This window comes from Mercenaria mercenaria, chromosome 6 (assembly GCF_021730395.1).
Source record: "Mercenaria mercenaria strain notata chromosome 6, MADL_Memer_1, whole genome shotgun sequence".
Classification (NCBI taxonomy): domain Eukaryota; kingdom Metazoa; phylum Mollusca; class Bivalvia; order Venerida; family Veneridae; genus Mercenaria; species Mercenaria mercenaria.
In genome coordinates, this window is record NC_069366.1 from 60130614 (window position 1) to 60154083 (window position 23470).

The following is a 23470-nucleotide window of genomic DNA, read 5'->3' on the forward strand; positions in this document are numbered from 1 at the left end:
GCACGTGACCCAGTTTCAAACTTGACCTAGATATCATCAAGATGAACATTCTTACCAACTTTCATAAAGATCCCAAGAAAAATGTGACCTCTAGAGTGGTCACAAGCAAAAGTTTACGGACGCATGCACGCACGGACGGACGACGGACGCTGCGTGATCACAAAAGCTCACCTTGTGACAGGTGAGCTAGAAATAACAGTACAACCATAACAATGGTATCAGCAACATAAAACATGGGATCGAAGTATTTAAGACTGTTTACGACCTCGTTACGTTTTCAGTTTAAAAATATACATAATTTTTTTGTATAAATTGACTGTTGTGGTAAAATGAATAAAATTCTATTCTTTTAAAATTATATTTAGGAATTTCAAAATATGTAGCATTTTTCAAGACTGACAAACAGGGTAATTTTTTGGATGCTATAACAAATATGGAAGAATTGTGTTTAGTGTATGTTATACACTTGAGGAACCTCCACAGTAGCTTTACTGATTCCTCGATTGACGAAAAAGAGCTTCATTATTATATAAAGCGAGTAGTCATATTTGTTGTCGTTCTCCGCTGGTAATTAATACATTAATAAAGTCCCCTGTAGGTGGGAGTCGCCTAATAGTTTTATCGCGTGATAGGTGAGGTTCGAACGCACATGCCCTATTATCAAACTGCGCATGATTTGTGAACTACTCTGGATTTAACAACAACATTACCATTTTCATAGACTGTATATCTCTCAACACATTCTATAACGCCAGCGTTATATTTTATACGTTTGTACATATTAACTAGTAAATTGTGATTGTAGTCTCTATTTTTATGGCCAAAACCTTCAAAATTGCCAGCTTTTGTCGTCTGGTGCACAGCAAGAAGAGTTTTTGTACTATCAATCACAGTATGTTTGGATTTTCTAGAATTATATACCAACCAGTTATCGTATGCTCTCCGCCCTATAATAACTTCCGCTATATCATTCCACGGAAATGAGCGCGGAGTTATAAAGTAGTCCTCCGCCCAACCGGTGAACAATTTACCCCGCTCCTTGGCTATTTTTGTTATATTACCCCAGGTAGATCCTTCGGATTCTGTCACATTATCGACATTGCTTCTCTGGCCAACCATCATTACAGGTCTATCTAAATCTAAAGTAGAATTTCTCAGACAAAGTAACGTATTTATGAGCGTATCAGTAAATAAAATATCCCCGTTACTATACGCGTAAAATGTAGAATTATAATTATCCATCACGTCTTTGTACATATATTTTAAAACAGGAATGCCGTCTGCTGCTGCCACACTGATGTGCCTTGCTTCCCAGCCATTTCTCGTGCATTCTTCTGCGACTGAACTCTCGTTTGTAAAAATCACCGGTATCACAAACGGGCGTAACGCCTTCCAGTTGTATAACGTTAAATTATGAACCAAATATTTTTCTGGGCTATCATTCCATGACGTAAAGAGTGTGAGTAAAGGTTCTGAATGATTTGATAGAATTTCAGACTTTAATTTCTCCAACAATGTAGTGTTTACATGAGCTGAGACGTCTTGCGTTTGTTTTGCTAAAGTGCTTGGCGGTCGAGTTGTGGCGGAAGTTGACTTTGAATAAAATGCAGAAACTTCTATTTTCAGACCCTTATCGGACTGTTCCATTAGTTTTAGATTGTATGAAATGGACCCAAACTTGTCTTTCCACACAGCCTATAAATGAAAAGCAAAATGCACTTTAGACTCTAAGTAAAACACTGCGAAAACACACTTCCTTCCTGAATTAAGGGGAAATGCCACAGTTGCCTATATGTGTATAGGGCAAAAATTTCCTACGGGCAGAATTTCTTTAAACTTTGTGTACTGACTGGGAAACATGTTTAAAACAGAAATATGTATCAAAAATCATACGTACCTAGGCTTGATCTTGAATTATCTGCCCTTGAAAATAGATTTTTTTTCAATATTCCAAAGATATTTAGCTTTCAGTAGGAAATTATGTAATTTATGTTGATTCGTATTGTTCTCATAAACAGTTTTGTGAAAAATCAAAGCTCTGTTCTATTCTGTTCTTTTCATTTTTTTTTTTTTTACTAATTAGACATACGTCAGTTGTTGGTACATGCAGTTCCGTAAATCAACACGGTTTAAGTTACTAGTACATCAGAACTTTAAGAAATCCACAAGTTTTTTATTTCTTGATACACTTTGAAGTAAAATGGAAGCAAGAAGCCATTACCCTATTATACTTACAATTATATTATTGTATTGTTTATAAAGTCAAGAATACCTACATATGTGATAATAAATTGTCATGCTTTGGAAAATATGATTTATTTGCCTCTAAAGTAAAAGAAATTGAAAAGTTTACTGTTTTTCACTATATGTTCAATATAAGCGACGGTGCAATCTGGCTAAAGTACTTGATCTTCTAAACGAAGATCTGAGAACGACCCATTCACATTCGTCTTCTGTATATTCTGTAGATTTCCATTATTGCTATTTTTATGTTATCCAATCAGACGACTTGTTCGATTGTCAAAGGATAAGAAAAATATGCGGTTATTCCAGGACTCGAACCCGGGACCCCTCGTTTACAATGCAAGTGGCCTACCGACTGAGCTAACCGGCTATCTGATACATTACGACATAAGAATGTCAATGCTACATGTAGATTTGCAAGATGTTGTAAGCTAGGCTCTGAATGGCTAGCGAAAGAGCCGTCAGAACGAGGCAATGAATAGGTCGTTTTCAGATCCTATGCGTAGCGTAATATAGGAGATGTACTTTAGTCAGATTGGCGACGGTGATACTTTTAAAACAATATTGGAAGCAAGAAGATGTTCAGTTAAAATGAATATTTTCACATGAAATTAAAGAGAAGAAGTTGAAGTTTACTGGGTTTTTTTACGTTCACCTTCAAATCTCTTTCATAGCCATTTTTTATCTTAAAAACAAGTTTTGAAAATTTCAAAATTCTTTAAAACTGCATAATATTACATTTCTTTATAATGTTTTTTCTCTGTTTCCCTACACTGATAACATGGCGTCTTTCTATATTTACATCAATACTTTTCTTGTTACATACTGCGTGTCATTACATTTATTCTATTTCCGGGTGTTGCATTTATACGTGTTGATACGTATGTAATAAAGAGGTTATTGTCTTCGCATCCGAAAATATGCATTCGTTCTTTAGCGGAAAAATATTGCCCTCCTAAAGTCGCGCAATATTTCCGCTGAAGAACTCGTACATAATTCTCGACACGAAGCTTATTGTCATTTAGGGTTTAACTAGTATAAACATCTAATCAGCAATTAGAGATTTATAATTTTACGACGAACGTGTTGATTTATTATGCAAGGTTGATTAGGCAGTACCTATTAACCCTTACCCTGCTAAATTTTAAAATGAACTTGTCCATCTTTCACTACTATTAACCAACATTGGCAACTTTTACTAACTAGGTTTTTAAGCTGTTATGATGAACAGATTGCTAGATTGATGGAACGTTACTACAATATTTCAAAGGCTAGATTAACCCTTATCCTATTAAATCTCTATTATGAACTTGCCCATCTTTCAATTTGGACAGTACCATTAACAGTTTAAAGGAGTGCTTACCAAAAAGATACTGACTAAATGGCACGTATGTGCAGGTTGATGATGATCTACATTGGTCGCAAAAACATATATTTTGAAAATAAGGGGATTATATACCTGTTAAACTTGGAATGAGTATTAATTCACTTACTGATCTTCTACTGAATTAATTTATTACTTTCACTTCGCTGCGCCCCGTTACGGCAAAACATAATTTCATTAGCTCAGTAAATCTATAATCTGTCACAGTCTGGATTCCTTAAGGTAGCAAGGTACACTTAGATGCGAACATTTTGGGCACGGACGGTCTTACATGTAGCGAGTCGCAATATTGCACTTCCCCTATGAGCAAAATTTGGGTGGCTATTTTATAAATTGCGTGCATGTTTTGTGCTTTTAATTAATGGCAAGATCAGGATTCTCATACAAGAATAAAGAAAGTTATCAAAGCGAAAGGTTTACATCATCCATGAAAAATAGCGTACCAGAATCATCAATTTTGCACCTTTTGAACAGTCTACAATGATCCCGCTGCAAGAACACTGTCCAATTTTATTGCATTTCTTAATTTAATAGTCCTTACTGAACGTCAGGACATAAACGGAATGGGGGCCCATCCAGCTCGTTTTTTCGGAAAATAACGAAAATGTTCCTGAGTATCAATCAACAAGCACAGAACCCTTCCGTGAATTGAATTTTTCCGCGAAATGGAGTCTCATTGATCATACAAAGCTACCAGCAGTTAGTTTTCCGACTGACATCAGAATTTTACATGTATCGGCTGTATAAATTTTCTAAAGAATTAATAATCATTATCTCTCACCTTAATTTACAGACATCCAAAATCACGATGTTCTCTTTATAACAAATATTGACGGGGGCCAAAATTCGAAAGTGTACCCTGCTACCTTAAAGATTATTCATCAAGGCGTTTGACCGAGTTTAACGTCTATTTTAGAAATCCCGAGATTAAAAAGCTCAAGGCGAATTATTGTAATCTCCCTTGTGCCTTTCGTCCGTCGGTGTCTCTCGTTGTCAAGTCCCAAGTGTCTGTGGTGGGATTCGAACCCAGGTCACAGGGGCGGGAGGGTCAGTGCTCTTACCACTTAGCCAAGGAGTCGACTCCCCGACGCAGTTGTCAGAGATTGGTTTTGGCTCATATGTAAAAAAGTATATTTACAGCATAGTCATGAATGTGAGAATCTCTCTGTTAACACACTTTTAAAAGTGCCTTTTCAAAACACTTTGAAAACGACAGAAAGGGCAGTTTAATCTAGAACAAGTTTAAATAACTTTTATGCTATATATTAGAAATGAATAAACCCATAATAGTCCCACAATAATATTTGTTACTTTTTTCTAATTAATGATATTTTGTTTTAAATTTAAATCTTTAGTAGTTTCCGCGCATGCTATATCTTTTAGTCTCATCTTCAGTATTTGTTGTGTTATGTTTAGAACTCGTAGTGTATACTCATATAAAGTGAACCCTTTGATTCATTGTCAGAAAACATGAAAATATAGGAAGGTCTATTTATTTCATTGTTACACTGAATGTGCCTAAGTGTTACTCTCATAAAAATTCTGAATCAATCTCTCTGCTATTTAATATATTTTCAGGTTTTAAAACATTGAATGGATAATGTTTCAGTGTAAAGATATTTACTTTATTTTCAAAATGCTATCAAGGTGTCCGGAAACCATGAGCTGGCAGATTTTAAGTTGGAAAATATGTGAAATACTGCTACTTATATATTTTTTGGTTGTAAAACATTGCAAAAGTATCAGTGTCAGGATATTTACTTTGTTTTCAAAATGCAAAGAGGACCTGTAATTTATGATGTTAAATATGTCATAAGCCTTTTGTGAGTTATTGTGTACTTCATTCCCTGTTAGTCTAGAGACATCGGCACCTTCATGCTGTAAATTATTATAACAACCGCAAAAAAGAATATATAAAAGCAAATCGTAGAAAAAAACAATACATTTTCACCAGCTCAAATCCTAAAGGTCTGTTCCGTTATGAACACGTACTGTACACCTGTATAAAGTACGGTGGCACAGAGGTGACACAGATGTTTTTTATTTTAATACGTACGCACGTACTAGTACAAAAAAGCATCAGCGCAATACTATACGTGCACACGTACTAGAATAAAAAAACTTCGTTCGCAGATGTTTTTTAAACTAGTACTTGCGCACGTATTAGCTATTACGTGCGCACGTAATCAGTTATACGTGTGTGTATGTTTTTTTGTTTTGTTTTTTAAAAACTAATACGTGCGCACGTAATAAGTTATACGTGCGCAGATGTTTTTTCTACTGATGTGTACGCTGATGTTTTTGATACCAATACGTCCGGTGAAGTTTTTTAAACTAATACGTGCACACGTATTAGCTATTACGTGCACATAGAGTAAGTTATACGTGTGTAGATGTTTTTCTACTTTATGTGCGCTGATGTTTTTTATACAATTACGTGCGCACGTATTAGTTATTACGTGCGCACGTACTAGTATAAAAAACACATATGTCACCTCTGTGCCACCGGAATAAAGTGACTAACCTTTCAGTTATTTATCAAAGCAGATCCATATTTAACCTAAACGAACGACTGTTTCTAAATTCTCTAGCAGTACTGACCTGGCCCGCAAGTAACTGCCAACTTTAGAAGTGGAGGATTATGACTTATTATCAAACACTCCTTGTTAAGCTACGCGGGCGGAGTTTCTATTCATGATAGTGGTTATTATGAGAACCTCATATCGTTATGCATAATTCATTTTCGATCGTAGTCTTCTTTCTAAAAACATACAATATTTTCCCTTACGAAACGAATCCCTTAAAAGTATATACCAAATTATTATTCTTTTTACAGTCAGTGTGAACGGTTTAAATTCAAATTATCATATTGATGCTTGAAATGCAATAAATAAATTTGAAGTGTCATTTTATGATCATATTATAAATCGGGCACACGCATACACGCACATGTCATCATTTATACGTTAGAAGTTCGTTTTCTAAAGTTCATTTTTGACCTTGGACTGGTCTGTGACCTTGAAATGACCTTGAAAGGACCCTTGGATATGACAGTACCAAAACTATTTCTGCAGTTGACCCCTACATAAAGATAAGCATATATGTTAAGCACTAATACAGTTGGCCATCGGAAGACACTATTTCTAGATAGTCAGACAATTAATGTGTAGGTTCCTATGTTTGTTTGTTTGGGGGGGGGGGGGGGGGGGGGGGGGGTTCAGAGTACAAAACTTAACATGTTGATTATAAATATTGATAAAAAATTAAAAATAAAAAAAAAATGGATGCATGATTGGGGTGATGAGCATGACTGGGTAGAGGAGTGAGGTGAGAGAATGGTACAACTTTGCATGTTAAATATCCATGGAAGGTTTGAAAAAGAAGAAATGAATAAAAAAATAGTGGGGGAGGGGGTTGGGAGAGAGAGGGGGTGTGACCAAGGCAAGGTGGCGACCAGGTGTGGGTACACAACTTCACATGTTTACAATAAATGTTCATGGAAAAGAATGAAAGAAGTTTAATGAAATTCTTCCAATTGGTTGGTTTGTTATGTACAAATCTGTGGATTTTTAAACAATTTAAGGGCAATAACTGTATGGAAAATTGACCAATAAAAAAAGAAAATGACGGGCATCATCAAAGTATGCTGGTTCATATTTATTTCAAGTTTCATGAAATTCTACAAACTTGTCACTGAGAAATGGCTGCGGACGGACATTTTTGTGCATTTTTCATTAAATCAAAGGCAATACTTCTAAGGGAAATTGACCAATCAAAACATACTTGAAGGGCATCATCGCAATATCTTGGTTCATGTCTGTTTCAAGTTTGATGAAATTCTACCTGCCAGTTACTGAGAAATGACTGCGGACGGACATTTTTCATTAAATCAAGGACAATAACTCCAAGGGAAATTGACCAATCAAAAAAAAAAACTGATGGGCATCATCGCAGTATGTTGGTTCATGTTTATTTCAAGTTTCATAAAATTCTACCAGGTAGTTACTGAGAAATGGCTGCGGACGGACGGACTGACGGACAACACCATTTCAATACCCACTCCCGATTTCATCGGCGGGAGATAATTACCATCATGGAAACAAAAAAAAATATAGTTATTTTGTGGTGCCTCTTTAAGGACCCGCTACGAACTAGTGACCTACTTTTTTCACCCACAAAATCTTCAAGGAAATCATTCTTAAAGATGTTTTTCACAACTATTTCTAGCGGACAGAATTTTCTATAACTTTGCATAGTTATAGAATGATGTATGAAAAGTTAAAATAAAAAATAAAATGATAGGTACCCGTGCTTCTTTTTTTTTAATATTCAAAATTTATTAAGAACACCAACTGGTATTTTTATCCGAAGAAACAATACATACATGTCAAAATAGAACTAGTGCGAACAATTATTTACTTAAAATTTCACTGATGTTACTGTTTTTGCATCACAATTAATGAAACCACTATAACTATGGATAAAATGTCAACATACAGATATATTAACTCAGAAAAAATACTCTTGACAGATGTCGAAAGTATCTGAAACTGAGAAAAACACAAAGTATTTCCCGATGATATGAAAAATCTAGTAGACAGAATTTTACCAAATTTTATATTATGTAATCTAGAACTAGGACAAAAAATCTAAATAAAAACAAAATAATATCAACCCGTGCTTGTATTCAGGAAAACAATTAAGAAATATTCACTCCACCCACACAAAAGTATTTTTTCATTACCCCACCCACCTAAAAATTATGAACATTTTTTTTTCTTACGCAACAAATTGCACAATGTTATAAACAGTTTCATAACTAATTTTCTTACTCACGTGCGGAATAATACTCCCGTAAGGTTTCATGCCTCTAGGTCAAATACTTTTTGAGATACGTGCTACACAAGCTTTCACATGTTTTTTACGTATATATTTGACTACGTCAACTTTGCATGCTGAATTTAATTCTTGTATGGTTTCATGACGTACATTTTGACTGTCAAGGGCCATAACTCTGGTCTTACTACGTGAAATCTGGAATGGGACACAAAAAGTATAACAATATTTTTAGCAAGTCACATTTGAACTTGAAGGAATAAATCTACGTTAAGATTTTCTGGAATTTTATGTGACTTGAAGTCGGCTGAATCATTACTGGACGAAATATTTTACTTGGATGACCACAATGAATTCGATTCGAGCACTTCCTACGACTACTCCTCCAATAAAACACCATCACTTTTAAAGGTAAAATATGCACGACCTATATTGTCATAATATAAGATATTTTTTTGCGCAAGTGCGCTGCATATCCGAAAATTATGCACTTTCGGCGGCGAATCCTGAACTTTGTTTGCAGTGGTTATCGCTTGCTGCGCGATTGAGCTGCGCCATACTATTGTGATGAACGCCTTTAAAAAAACCCGGTATAGTCCGTTCTATTTGACCTGGCGGGGCGGAGTTAATCTCTGACATATGCAAATAATGGTAATCTTAAAACACGAGCAAAATAGGTAGAGCAATATAATTGTTTCATTCCGTAATCTTCGGTAACCAACGACTAAAATTCAACGCTACATTGGTTACATGTACTACATACCCTCCACAAAAATGTTGTAGACCGTCGCGAAACCACGTCCCGCCAGGTCAAATAAAATGCATTATAAAATACAGCTATACTACAAGTTTTCAGGTAGACAATTAGGGCCTTTCCTGAATAAATGTGTTTTGACAACTTCATCTGCAAAGTTATTCAGTTAATCTCTTTTCAGCATAGTTTCAAAAATATAGATGCATAACTAACTTACACTGTAGAAACAAAATGTGATTGAAATTTAACTAAATACACTGATTTCTGTACACATTGCTACAGTAATTCAATGGAATGTAAGACATTACACACATTGTCTTGGCCTAATATACGTCACTGTCAATTTGTAACTAGATACTTTTTATTTCTCATTTTCTTCCTGCAAAGCATGTATAATTACCATCATGGAAATACAAAAGAACACAGTAATTTGGTAGCAGGGTACACTTCGAATTTTGCCCCTCCTCCCCACCCCTTCAATATTTATTATAATTAGAACCTCGTGATTTTGGATGTCTGTAAATTAAGATGAGAGATAATGATTGTTAAATAGAAAATTTATACAGCCGACACATGTATAATTCTGATGTCAGTTGTAAAACTAACTGCTGGTAGCATTGTAAGAATCAATGAGACACATTTTCGCGGAAAAATTCAAATCATGGAAGGGTTCTGTGCTTGTTGATTGATACTCGGGAACATTTTTGCTATTTTGTGGGGGGAAAAAACGAGCTGGATGGCCCCCATTCCGTTTATATCCTGAAGTTCAGTAAGGACTATTAAACTGAGAAATGCAATAAAATGGGGCATTGTTCTTGCAGCGGGATCATTGCAGGCTGTTCAAAAAGTGCAAAATTGATGATTTGGCATGCTATTTTTCATGGATGATGTAAAACTTTCGTTTTGATAACTTTCTTTAGTTTAAACAATATTTTTATTTTTTAAGCAACATACACATAACATGTACAACAAATTTTTACATGTCAAATACATGGATTGGAAAACAAGCTGATAGCTTATGTAAATTCCTTTCCAATAAACAGATTTACAACAAAAAATGTACAAGGTTACGATCAGTATGACATTTATGAACATTGTAACGAGGTAATTCAATTTATACTTGATTAATGTTTCAAGAGTTGGAGAGTTGTTTGGGGTAGAGCGTCTTGAGAAATTACCTAAGTAGACTCTTTAAAGCATGTGTATATGTCACGTTACTACAATCAAATAAAAATTTAATGTGAGAAATGAGTTAGAACGATTCTTTATTCTTGCATGAGAATCCTGATCTTGCCATTAATTAAAAGCACGAAACAGGCACGCATTTATAAAATGACCACCCTGATTCTGCTCATAAGAGAAGTGCAATATTGCGACTCGCTACATGTAAGACTGTCCGCGTGCCCAAAATTTTCGAATCTAAGTGTACCCCTTTCTTGGTTTCTCTTTAAATCGACTTTAAAACGGCCCACTGCATTATTGTGCAGGATAATATGTAGTATCCGGTAACCTGGTTTTTTATTCAGAGGCCATCTACTTTGCATTGTAACCAATACAGCGTCGAAAAAACGTACAATAAAGAATCATTAGATATGTTGACATTTCATACTTTTACACGTGCATGTACATGCAGAGAGCTACGTGCGTAATCATAACCGTCCGCTAAAGTTTGTCCGGAAAAAAGTTAAATTTGCACCTGCACTCTACATGATTTATAACTGCAAACAATACCTTCACAGCTTAATTGTGCGAACGTTGTTAAGCTCTGAATTTTGAAACATTAAATGCGGAAATAAGGTATAATATCCTGCACGTACGCGTATCCGAGCAAATATGAAATACATGACCCAGCTAAAATTTCATCCGATATTTCATGCACACAAACATTCTGACCAAGTTTCATGCACGTCCAATATTAATGAACAAGAGTGTTAACAAGCTTTTCCCTTCATTTGACCGAGTGACCTAGTTTTTGACCCCATATGACCCAGTGTCTAATTTGGCCTAGAAATCATCAAGAGAAACATTCTGACTAAGTTTCATGATGATAGGGTCATAAATGTAACCTCTAGGTTGTTAATAAGCTTTCCTTTGACACGACCCGATAACCTAGATTTTGACCCAATACGACCCAGTTTCGACCCAGGCCTATAAATCATCCAAGACAATCATTCTGTGCAAGTTTGTATCAGATCAAAGCATAAATGAAATCTCTATAAAACTAGAAAATTTTGTCTCTTTTAGGAACAGTAACTCCAAAATCCATGATGAAATCTAGCCGGTTTTCAAAAAGAACTGAGATATAATCGTGACTTAAGTTGTGTGTAAGTGTGGTTAAGATCAAATACAAGATATCACTTCTAACGTGTTCACAAGGTAAAATTAATACATTTTGGCTCTTTCAGGAGTCAATCAGGGGCAATAACTCCGGAACCTATGATTGGATCTGACAGATTCATCACGGAATCCAAGATTCACTGTTGTTTAATATATTTTGCAAGTTTGTATCAAATCAAACTATAAATGAAGTCTCCATATTGCGAATAAAAGTCAAAATAGCAAATTTTAGACGTTTAAGGGGCTATAACTCTTGAACCCATTACGGGATCTGGCTAGTTTTCGAAAGGAACTGAGAAATTATGCCAGTATAAGTTGTGTGTAAGTTTGATCAAATTTGATTGCAAAATGTGGTCTCTATCGTGTTCACAAGCCAAAAAAGGGAAATTCTGGCCCTTTAAGGGACTATAACTCTGGAACCCATTAGAGATCTAGCCAGTTTTCGAAAGAAACCGCGATAACCAATACAAGTTGTGTGCAAGTTTGATTAAAGTTGATTACAATATATGGTCTCTATTATGTTCATAAACCAAAAATAGCAAATTTTGACTCTTTAAGGGCCCATAACTCTTGAACCCATGATGGGATATGGCCAGATTTCGAAAGGATCCGAGATATTATGCCAATACAAGTTGTGTGCAAGTTTGATTAAAATTGATGGTGAAATGTGGTCTCTATCGTGTTCATGAGAAATTGTGAGCGGACAACGGATGGACAGACGGACGCTAGACGAAATGCGATCACAAAAGCTCACCCTGTCCCATTTTTATGTGGAATGTTTTAAAAAATATTTAGATAGAGGACCCTCATGTTATTCTCACATTTTTACTTCGTTTTACAGAATTCTACATTTTCGTGCTTTAAAGAAACTCGGTGAACTATCCCTCCGGCAATATTAACACATTAAAACAGGAGGGCCATGATGGCTCTATATCGCTCACCTGGGTACCATTGCTCTTAATGATAAGATCAAGTTTTGACATAGATCACATAGGCATACACATTAAATACCATCAAAATAAATATTTTCTTGTAACAATCCCTTTTGACCTATGAGTCATGTACTAGTCAGGACCAATCTCCATACCAAGTTTGAGGGTCCTAGGCTCAAATGCTGCATTTTAGTACTAGCATGACTATTTCTTACCCTGGAAGACTTCAATAACATTTAAAACCAATCTTATTACATGCTGCTGAGGTATATTTTTTTACATGAAATAAAGGGAGGTAATTTGTAATAAATTCATTCAAAAATTATCTACACTGATTGTCTGAGTCCATTTGATGGCATCAATGACATTTCAAATCAATATTTTCATTGGTTACTGAGATACTATCATTTTAATTTGAAGCGAAGGGATGTAATCTGACATTAATCAGTCCATAGTTATCTATTCTGATTGTCTCAGTCCAACTAATGACAATAACGAAATTTCAAATGTGTCCTATGAATACCTACTGAGATAAATTCATTTTAAAAAAATCAGGGGAGGTAATCAAACATTGATATGCATGTAGAAGATATAGAGTACAATCCTTTACAACAACAAATTAGTAAAGTAAGTAAAATTAGAAATTTCTTACCATCGAAGACATAAACAACGTTTCAAACTAATCTCATTAGAGGCTGCTAGGTATATTCATTTACATAAAAGATAAAGGGAGGTAATTTGTCATAAATTCAATCAATAAGTATCTTCACTGATGGTCCAAGTCCATGTGATGGCATAAATGAAATTTCAGATCTTCATTAGTTACGGAGATATATTCATTTTAATTTGAAATAAAGGGAGGTAATTTTAAATAAATCAGTCGTTGTTGTTGAGGATATTTGCAAGTTTGCATCAAATCAAACCATAAAGGAAGTTTCTTTATGGCTGCATAAGCCAAAACAGCAAATTTAAGGGGACATAACTGTGGAGCCCATTTTGGCCAAGTTGATTGCAAAATTTGGTTCTATTGTGTTCACAATTTTTGACCCTTTGAGGGTCCATAACTCTTGAACCCATGATGGGATCTAGCCAGTTTTCGAAAGGAACCAAGATATTATGCCAATACAAGTTGTGTGCAAGTATTATTAAAGTTGATTGCAAAATGTTGTCTTAATCGTGTTTACAAACCAAAAATAGCAAATTTAGACCCTTTAAGGGGCCCGAAATCGGGAGCCCATGAGGGATCTGGCCAGTTTTTGTAAGGAACCGAGATATTATGCCTATACAAGTTGAGTGCAAGTATGATTAAATTCAAATACAAAATATGGTCTCCATGGTGCTCACAAGGAAATTGTGGACAGACGGACGGACGGACACTACGTGACAGGTGAGCTAGTTAACAACAAAACAATACAATGTTATTGCATAGAAAGCGTCGTTTGAGGCCCTTTTCACACGCTCTGAAATCTACATTTTTGTTGTTTTATACGAAAACTAACTCTGGAAGGAAACTCATAACCCTCTCCCCCAACATTTTTAAAGGAGACTCTTTCTTCCCCCCCCCCCCCCACACCCCCCTCTCTCTCTCTCTCCCTCCCTTGTGCGTAATGTAAAAATGAGCACAGCCCCTGACGTAGAAAAACTGCAAACGTTCCATTCCATGATCCCTAACACATCATATGTACCCTCGCAACGCATTTTGTCACTACCAAAACTCGGCAGAATTTTGATAGTGAACACCAAAATGCATTGCTACCATTTTGAGGTGTAACAGAGCCCCATACAAAGTGCCGGTGTAATATAAAATATTGACCCCGTTGAAAAATGACCCCATTGATCAAAATTTAATGTTGAATTGTTGGCGGGGCAGGACTCTTCCGAGGGTCAAAAATGGTGGGGACACATGTCCCCTTGGTTTGAAAAATGTGGGGACATTTTCAAAATCTTTGAGAAAACAACTTTTGACCATATGTCAAAAACTTTTGACCATATATCAATGAAATAAGACAGTAACATTACTAAAACTGAAGTCTTTATTTCAGTCCAACCATTGATACTCTTTAAATCAACTTTCCTGAAATTTGGAGTCATTTTTCTTCTTGGCTTCATTTGAATTTTCTGCATCCATTGTGGTTTGAATTTGTGACATTTTCAATTTTGGAGGCAGTAAGTGTGAAATGGTTGACAGATTTTAAGCAGCCAACGGACACACTTTCAATTTCACCTGCCGAGACAGTGAGTGGAGAAAGATTAACAATCATATGCTTTATTTGTTGACTTTTCAAAGCTTTAGACTACATCAACGTGGCGGGAGAAAAATAATGATATCAATTGAACAAGTTAGATCTGAGAGGTAATGTTTAAACATTATGCAGCCTATATATCAATCAGCTAAATCAAGAGTAAATAGAGAGACGAATTTTCTTGTATGCTTATCTCCTTTCTTGTTTTCTCTTTGTATTAACGATCTTGAAGGTACCATCTATACACAGTGGGACACCTGATATAGACGTTTACATGTTCACATGTTTAAAGTATATTCATTGTTGTATCCAGTCTCACTTGGTGGCGGTTTCTACTTTTGGCGGTTTTTGCGTATTTTTATGGCATTATGAATAAATGCCCATTTTTTATTCAAAACCAATATGTGTTGTTTTCCCTCTTCCCAGAGGAGTTCGACCTAATTTTATCTTACACCCCAACCTTGTTCAATACATAAATTAAATTTTATGCACACATGAAATATTGTATGTCATTGGACAGTACTATTGTCGGGTATGAAACGGGTTTTTATCTGCCCACATAAATTATGGCGTTAACCAATGATCTTCAAGAGTTTCATCACGTGATGTCTCTGGAGCAATCGTGAGATGTACAGACCATTATTGTTGATTTAATTGGCGTGGGCAGTCCCCTCACCATTTTTACATTTTTAAAACACCGCCTCCAACTCCGCCTACCCAAAGCTTATAGTCCAAGGTCAGGGTCGTTTTAAAAACTTTGATGTATTATTCTAAGTCATTATCAATAGTCACAAAGTGTTTCTCGCTCTGTATATTTTGTTTTCAGTATTAAACCGAAAAGCCAGACCCTATTCTACAATCTTTTCTATTATTTTTTCATGTAGTTGTGTGGTGCAGTTTTTGCCCACAATTTTCCATTCTAATTTGTCAAGCGGGGAACCATTGTTTTAGGCCTTTTATGTACTCATAAACTGAAATTAATATCGAAACAAAGGAGACATTTTGGGTACATATTTCATGTCTATAAAGACCACCCCTTAGAAGAGCCAAAATGGGGTCTTTATTGGAAGTGGTCTTTAAATTCTAGGGCTGGGATGATTTCAAAATTTTGAAACCGGTTAATCGTTTGATGATTAATAAGTCATATTTTGGTATATTTTATTCTAAACATATCACGACAGGCAAGTCCGAGAATACTGACTATACTGAATGTGTTTTAGCAGAACTAATACTCAGGTCTATGTGCTTGTCAAAGAAATGTATAAAGATGAAGTACGATTCTTCATATTAATTGTTTGAGAACGATTAGCGGTTTTGTAGAATTGAAACCGGTTTCACCTAGTAATAGAATCGGATCCGATTAACTGAGTCATCGTTCAAGTCCTAATTTATTCATAAGTTAAAAATGCACTGTAAATGTTAAAATGGGAAACAAAATATGTGGTCTCTAGACTCTAGAGCCAGGTGGTCTCTATTCAGAGGTGGTTTTTAACACAGGTATGACTGTATATAATGTAGGATATGAGAAGTTTCAGTTTTAAAAATATCTTTATTTGATATAGTTGCAAATTTTGACTTAAGGTATTAGGCTCCTAATAGTAATGTTTAACAAGAGGGCCATGATGGCCCTGTATCGCTCACCTGAGTACCACTGCTTTAACCAACAAGAGCTGTCTGATGACAGCGCGCTCGACTATTCGAAGAATTGATTGAAGAATGGGGTCAAAATATTTCCACGGATATTCAGACAAAAGAAATAAATAGATTAGACAAACAATGTTCCTGTATTACTTTGATTTCGATAAGTCTTGCACTAAATGGCAATATATGAGCCAATTTCAAAGTCCAAAAAGGGCCATAATTCAGCCAAAATAGTTATGTACTCTTGCCTACAGATGGAAATCATAATGATAAACAAGTGTTCAAAGTTTAAAAGCCATATGTCAAATAGTTTTGACAAAACATGGACTTGTATGAAAACAGAACCAATTTCAAAGTCCAAAAAAGGGCCATAATTCAGCCAAAATAGATGACGGAGTTATGTTCTCTTTCCTACAGATAGAGACTATTATACTAAACAAGTGATAAAAGTTTAAAAGCCATAATTATGTCAAACACTTTACAAAAAATATGATCTGATACGAAAAACTTAAACCAAGATTTCTAAGTCAAAAGGGGCCATAATTCAGCCATAATCTTTGATGGAGTTATGTACTCTTGCCTATAACTGGATATGGTGATGGTAAACAGTGTTGAAAGTTTCAAAGCTTTATCTCAAAAGACTTTGTCAAATATGAACTGGTACGAAATATTAAACCCAGATTTCTAAGTCAAAAAGGGCCATAATTCAGCCAAAATCCTTGATGGAGTTATGTGCTCTTGCCTATAACTGGACATGGTGATGGTTAACAAGTGTTGAAAGTTCAAAGCTTTATCTCAAAAGACTTTGTCTAAATATGAACTGGTACGAAAAACTTAACCAAGATTTCTAAGTCGAAAGGGCCATAATTCAGCCAAAATTCCTGATGGAGTTACATACTCTTGCCTATAGCTGGCCAAGGTGATGGTAAACAAGTGTTGAAAGTTTCAAAGCTTTATCTTAAAAGACTTTGTCTAAATATGAACTGGTACGAAAAACGTAACCAAGATTTCTAAGTCGAAAGGGGCCATAATTCAGCCAAAATCCCTGATGGAGTTATGTACTCTTGCCTATAATTGGACATGGTGATGGTAAACAAGTGTTGAAAGTTTCAAAGCTTTATCTTAAAAGACTTTGTCAAAATATGAACTGGTACGAAAAACTTAACCATGATGTCTAAGTCAAAAGGGGCCATAATTCAGCCAAAATCCTTGATGGAGTTATGGTGCTCTTGCCTATAACTGGCCATGATGATGGTAAACAAGTGTTGAAAGTTTCAAAGCTTTATCTCAAAAGACTTTGTCAAAATGTGGACTGGTACGAAAAACTTAACCAAGGTGTGACGCCGACGCCGACACCGACGCCGACGCCGACGCCGACACCGACGCCGACGCCGTGGTGAGTAGGATAGCTCTACTTATTCTTCGAATAGTCGAGCTAAAAACAAAAAGAAAAAATTCTTACAAGGTAAAGATATGTCAAAATACACCTAAAAATTGGAGGTACCATCCATGTTGTACCACAGAAAAGCGGTCTCAGTTTTTCCCTAAGGCCAATAATAAAAAATATACTAAATAAGCTATTTATAGTAACATTATTATTATTATACCAGATTTATAATAACATAAAAGGGAAGTAATAAAAAAAAAATATTGTAAGCAAACAAAAGAAGGATCTGCCAAATAAAAGCAAGAGCACTGCAATGCAACGCAAATGCAGAGCAATATTCAATAAAACGAAGTCATATGACCTTTGACCCCTAAGTGTGATCTTGACATTGAATTTAGCCATCTGAAACATGCGCTCTGCACATCCTTTCAATGAGTGAACATTTGTGTCAGGTTTATCTGAAATCCATCAAGGGGTTCAAGAGTTACAGAGCGGAAGGGAAATTGCTAACCAACACACAGACAGACACCGAGGCGATAACATAATACGTCCCTGCGGGTGTATAAAAAAGAATCGAGATCTTATGGTGATACAAGTTGTGTGCAAGTTTGGTTAAAATCAAATCATAAATGAAGCTGCTACTGTGCAGACAAGGTCAAAATAGCCAATTTTGGCCCTTTCAGGGGCAATAACTCTGGAACCCATTATGGGATCTGGCCGTTTCAAGAATGGAACCAAGACCTTTTGGTGACACAAGTTTTGTGCAAGTTTGATTTTAATTCAAATCATAAATGAAGCTGCTATTGTGCAGACAAGGTCAAAATAGCTAATTCCGGCCCTATCAGGGGCCATAATTCTGGAACCCATTAAGGGATCTGGCCGGTTCAAGAAGGGAACCAAGATCTTATGGTGACACAAGTTTTTTTAGCAGGTTTGGTTAAAATCAAATCATAAATGAAGCTGCTATTGTGCAGACAAGGTCAAAATAGCCAATTTTGGCCTTTCAGGGGATATAACACTGGAACCCATTATGGGATCTAACCGTTTCAAGAATGGAACCAAGATCTTTTGGTGACACAAGTTTTGTGCAAGTTTGATTAAATTCAAATCATAAATGAAGCTGCTATTGTGCAGACAAGGTCAAAATAGCTAATTCCGGCCCTATAAGGGGCCGTAACTCTTGAACCCATTAAGGGATCTGGCCGGTTCAAGAATGGAACCAAGATCTTATGGTGACACAAGTTTTGTGCAAGTTTGATTAAATTCAAATCATAAATGAAGCTGCTATTGTGCAGACAAGGTCAAAATAGCCAATTTTGGCCCTTTCAGGGGACGTAACTCTAGAACCCATTAAGGGATCTGGCCGGTTCAAGAATGGAACCAAGATCTTTTGGTGACACAAGTTTTGTGCAAGTTTGATTAAATTCAAATCATAAATGAAGCTGCTATTGTGCAGACAAGGTCAAAATAGCTAATTCCGGCCCTATCAGGGGCCATAACTCTGGAACCCATTAAGGGATCTGGCCGGTTCAAGAAAGGATCCAAGATCTTATGGTGACACAAGTTTTGTGCAAGTTTGGTTAAAATCAAATCATAAATGAAGCTGCTATTGTGCAGACAAGAAATTGTTGACGGACGGACGCATGGACTGACGACGGACGAAGGGTGATCACAAAAGCTCACCTTGTCACTATGTGACAGGTGAGCTAAAAAAAAGATAAACCAAAATCATATTGCTGTTTTCGTGTTATATAATCCTGTCTTCATTACTGCACCAGTAAGCAGACATTACACACTCTATATTCTGCTGAAAATTTTAGAACAATAGACAAGAGGGCCATGATGGCACTATATCGCTCACCTGTTATCATTGCACTTGAGGACAAGAAGGTCCTCAGAAAAAATATCTAAGTCCAAAGGACAGGAACAACAACGGAAAGAAATTTAACCAAAAAGAAAAAAAAAATTCTTACAAGGTACAGATATGTCAAAATACACCTAAAAATTGGAGGTACCATCCATGTTGTACCACAGAAAAGTGGTCTCGGGTTTTTCCCTACAGCCAATAATAAAAAAGTTACTAAAAATAAGCTATTTATAGTAACGTAAAAGGGAAGTAATTAAAAAGAAAATTATTGTAAGTGAACAAAAGAAGGATCTGCCAAATAAATCTGTTGACATAAATGAAATTTCAGATCAGTATCTTCATTAGTTACAGAGATAAACCCATTCCAATTTGAAATAAAGGGAGGTAATTTGACATAAAATCAGTCCATAGTTATCTACCCTGATTGGCTCAGTCCAACTAATGACAATAATGAAATTTCAAATAAGTCCTGTAAGTACTTACTGATATAAATCCATTTTGATTACAATCAGGGGAGGTAATCAGATATAAAATAACTCTGGAACCTACGATTGGATCTGATTTGTCATGGAATCCAAGATTTATTGTTGTTGAAGACATTTTGGAAGTCTGTATCAAATAAAACCATAAATGAAGTCTCTATATGGCTGCAAAAGCCAAAATAGCCAATTTTGGACCTTTAAGGGGCCATAACTCTGGAACCCATGAAGGAATCTGGCCAGTTCAAGAACGAAACCAAGATCTTGTGGTGATACAAGTTGTGGCAAGTTTGGTTAAAATCAAATCATAAATGAAGCTGCTATTGTGCAGACAAGGTCAAAATAGCCAATTTTGGCCCTTTCAGGGGCCATAACTCTGGAACCCATTAACGGATCTGGCCGGTTCAATGAAGGAACTGAGATCTTATGGCTTCAATGAAGGAACTGAGATCTTATGGCAACACAAGTTTTGTGCAAGTTTGATTAAATTCAAATCATAAATGAAGTTGCTATTGTGCACACAAGGTCAAAATAGCTAATTCTGGCCCTTTCAGGGGCCGTAACTCTGGAACCCATAATGGAATCTAGCCAGTTCAAGAAAGGAACCAAGATCTTATAGTGATACAAGTTGTGTGCAAGTTTGGTTAAAATCAAATCATAAATGAAGCTGCTATTGTGCAGACAAGGTCAAAATAGCTAATTCTGGCCCTTTCAGGGGCCATAACTCTGGAACCCATTAACAGATCTGGCCGGTTCAAGAAAGGACCCAAGATCTTATGGTGACACAAGTTTTGTGCAAGTTTGGTTAAAATCAAATCATAAATGAAGCTGCTATTGTGCAGACAAGAAATTGTTGACGGACGGACGCATGGACTGACGACGGACGAAGGGTGATCACAAAAGCTCACCTTGTCACTATGTGACAGGTGAGCTAAAAAAAAGATAAACCAAAATCATATTGCTGTTTTCGTGTTATATAATCCTGTCTTCATTACTGCACCAGTAAGCAGACATTACACACTCTATATTCTGCTGAAAATTTTAGAACAATAGACAAGAGGGCCATGATGGCACTATATCGCTCACCTGTTATCATTGCACTTGAGGACAAGAAGGTCCTCAGAAAAAATATCTAAGTCCAAAGGACAGGAACAACAACGGAAAGAAATTTAACCAAAAAGAAAAAAAAATTCTTACAAGGTACAGATATGTCAAAATACACCTAAAAATTGGAGGTACCATCCATGTTGTACCACAGAAAAGTGGTCTCGGGTTTTTCCCTACAGCCAATAATAAAAAAGTTACTAAAAATAAGCTATTTATAGTAACGTAAAAGGGAAGTAATTAAAAAGAAAATTATTGTAAGTGAACAAAAGAAGGATTTTGCCAAATAAATCTGTTGACATAAATGAAATTTCAGATCAGTATCTTCATTAGTTACAGAGATAAACCCATTCTAATTTGAAATAAAGGGAGGTTATTTTACATAAAATCAGTCCATAGTTACTAAACCCCGATTGGCTCAGTCCAACTAATGACAATAATGAAATTTCAAATAAGTCCTGTAAGTACTTACTGATATAAATCCATTTTGATTACAATCAGGGAGTAATCAGATATAAAATAACTCTGGAACCTACGATTTGGATCTGATTTTCATGGAATCCAAGATTTTATTGTTGATGAAGACATTTTGGAAGTCTGTATCAAATAAAACCATAAATAAGTCTCTATATGGCTGCAAAAGCCAAAATAGCCATTTTGACCTTTAAGGGCCATAACTCTGGAACCCATGAAGGAATCTGGCCATTTTAAGAACGGAAACCCAAAATCTTGTGGTGAACAAGTTGTGTGCAAGTTTGGTTAAAATCAAATCATAAATGAAGCTGCTATTGTGCAGACAAGAATTGTTACGGACGCGCATGGACTTAACGACGGCGAAGGGTGATACAAAAGCTCACCCTTTTCACTATGTGACAGGTGAGCTAAAAAAAAGATAAACCAAAATCATATTGCTGGTTTTCGTGTTATATAATCCTGTCTTCATTACTGCACCAGTAAGCAGACATTTCACACTCTATATTCTGCTGAAAATTTTAGAACAATAACAAGAGGGCCATGATGGCACTATATCGCACACCTGTTATCATTGCACTTGAGGACAAGAAGGTCCTCAGAAAAAATATCTAAGTCCAAAGGACAGGAACAACAACGGAAAGAAATTTAACCAAAAAGAAAAAAAAAATTCTTACAAGGTACAGATATGTCAAAATACACCTAAAAATTGGAGGTACCATCCATGTTGTACCACAGAAAAGTGGTCTCGGGTTTTTCCCTACAGCCAATAATAAAAAAGTTACTAAAAATAAGCTATTTATAGTAACGTAAAAGGGAAGTAATTAAAAAGAAAATTATTGTAAGTGAACAAAAGAAGGATCTGCCAAATAAATCTGTTGACATAAATGAAATTTCAGATCAGTATCTTCATTAGTTACAGAGATAAACCCATTCTAATTTGAAATAAAGGGAGGTTATTTGACATAAAATCAGTCCATAGTTATCTACCCTGATTGGCTCAGTCCAACTAATGACAATAATGAAATTTCAAATAAGTCCTGTAAGTACTTACTGATATAAATCCATTTTGATTACAATCAGGGGAGGTAATCAGATATAAAATAACTCTGGAACCTACGATTGGATCTGATTTGTCATGGAATCCAAGATTTATTGTTGATGAAGACATTTTGGAAGTCTGTATCAAATAAAACCATAAATGAAGTCTCTATATGGCTGCAAAAGCCAAAATAGCCAATTTTGGACCTTTAAGGGGCCATAACTCTGGAACCCATGAAGGAATCTGGCCAGTTCAAGAACGAACCAAGATCTTGTGGTGATACAAGTTGTGTGCAAGTTTGGTTAAAATCAAATCATAAATGAAGCTGCTATTGTGCAGACAAGGTCAAAATAGCCAATTTTGGCCCTTTCAGGGGCCATAACTCTGGAACCCATTAACGGATCTGGCCGGTTCAATGAAGGAACTGAGATCTTATGGCTTCAATGAAGGAACTGAGATCTTATGGCAACACAAGTTTTGTGCAAGTTTGATTAAATTCAAATCATAAATGAAGCTGCTATTGTGCAGACAAGGTCAAAATAGCTAATTCTGGCCCTTTCAGGGGCCGTAACTCTGGAACCCATAATGGAATCTAGCCAGTTCAAGAAAGGAACCAAGATCTTATAGTGATACAAGTTGTGTGCAAGTTTGGTTAAAATCAAATCATAAATGAAGCTGCTATTGTGCAGACAAGGTCAAAATAGCTAATTCTGGCCCTTTCAGGGGCCATAACTCTGGAACCCATGATG

The 23470-nt window shown here is 35.8% G+C and overlaps 1 protein-coding gene across 1 annotated transcript in view; it reads right to left on the minus strand.

Moving 5' to 3' along the window:
• Positions 1 to 257: 257 nt before the first annotated feature.
• LOC123548760 (uncharacterized) overlaps positions 258 to 23470 on the minus strand; it is a 169156-nt gene continuing 145943 nt past the window's right edge. Inside the window, exons 3-4 of the mRNA XM_053546056.1 lie at positions 8465 to 8662; positions 258 to 1695 (exon numbers count right to left, since the gene is read on the minus strand). Of these exons, the coding sequence (XP_053402031.1) occupies positions 661 to 1695; positions 8465 to 8494 (1065 nt within the window). The 5' untranslated portion in view covers positions 8495 to 8662 and the 3' untranslated portion in view covers positions 258 to 660. The remainder of the gene's footprint in view (positions 1696 to 8464; positions 8663 to 23470) is intronic.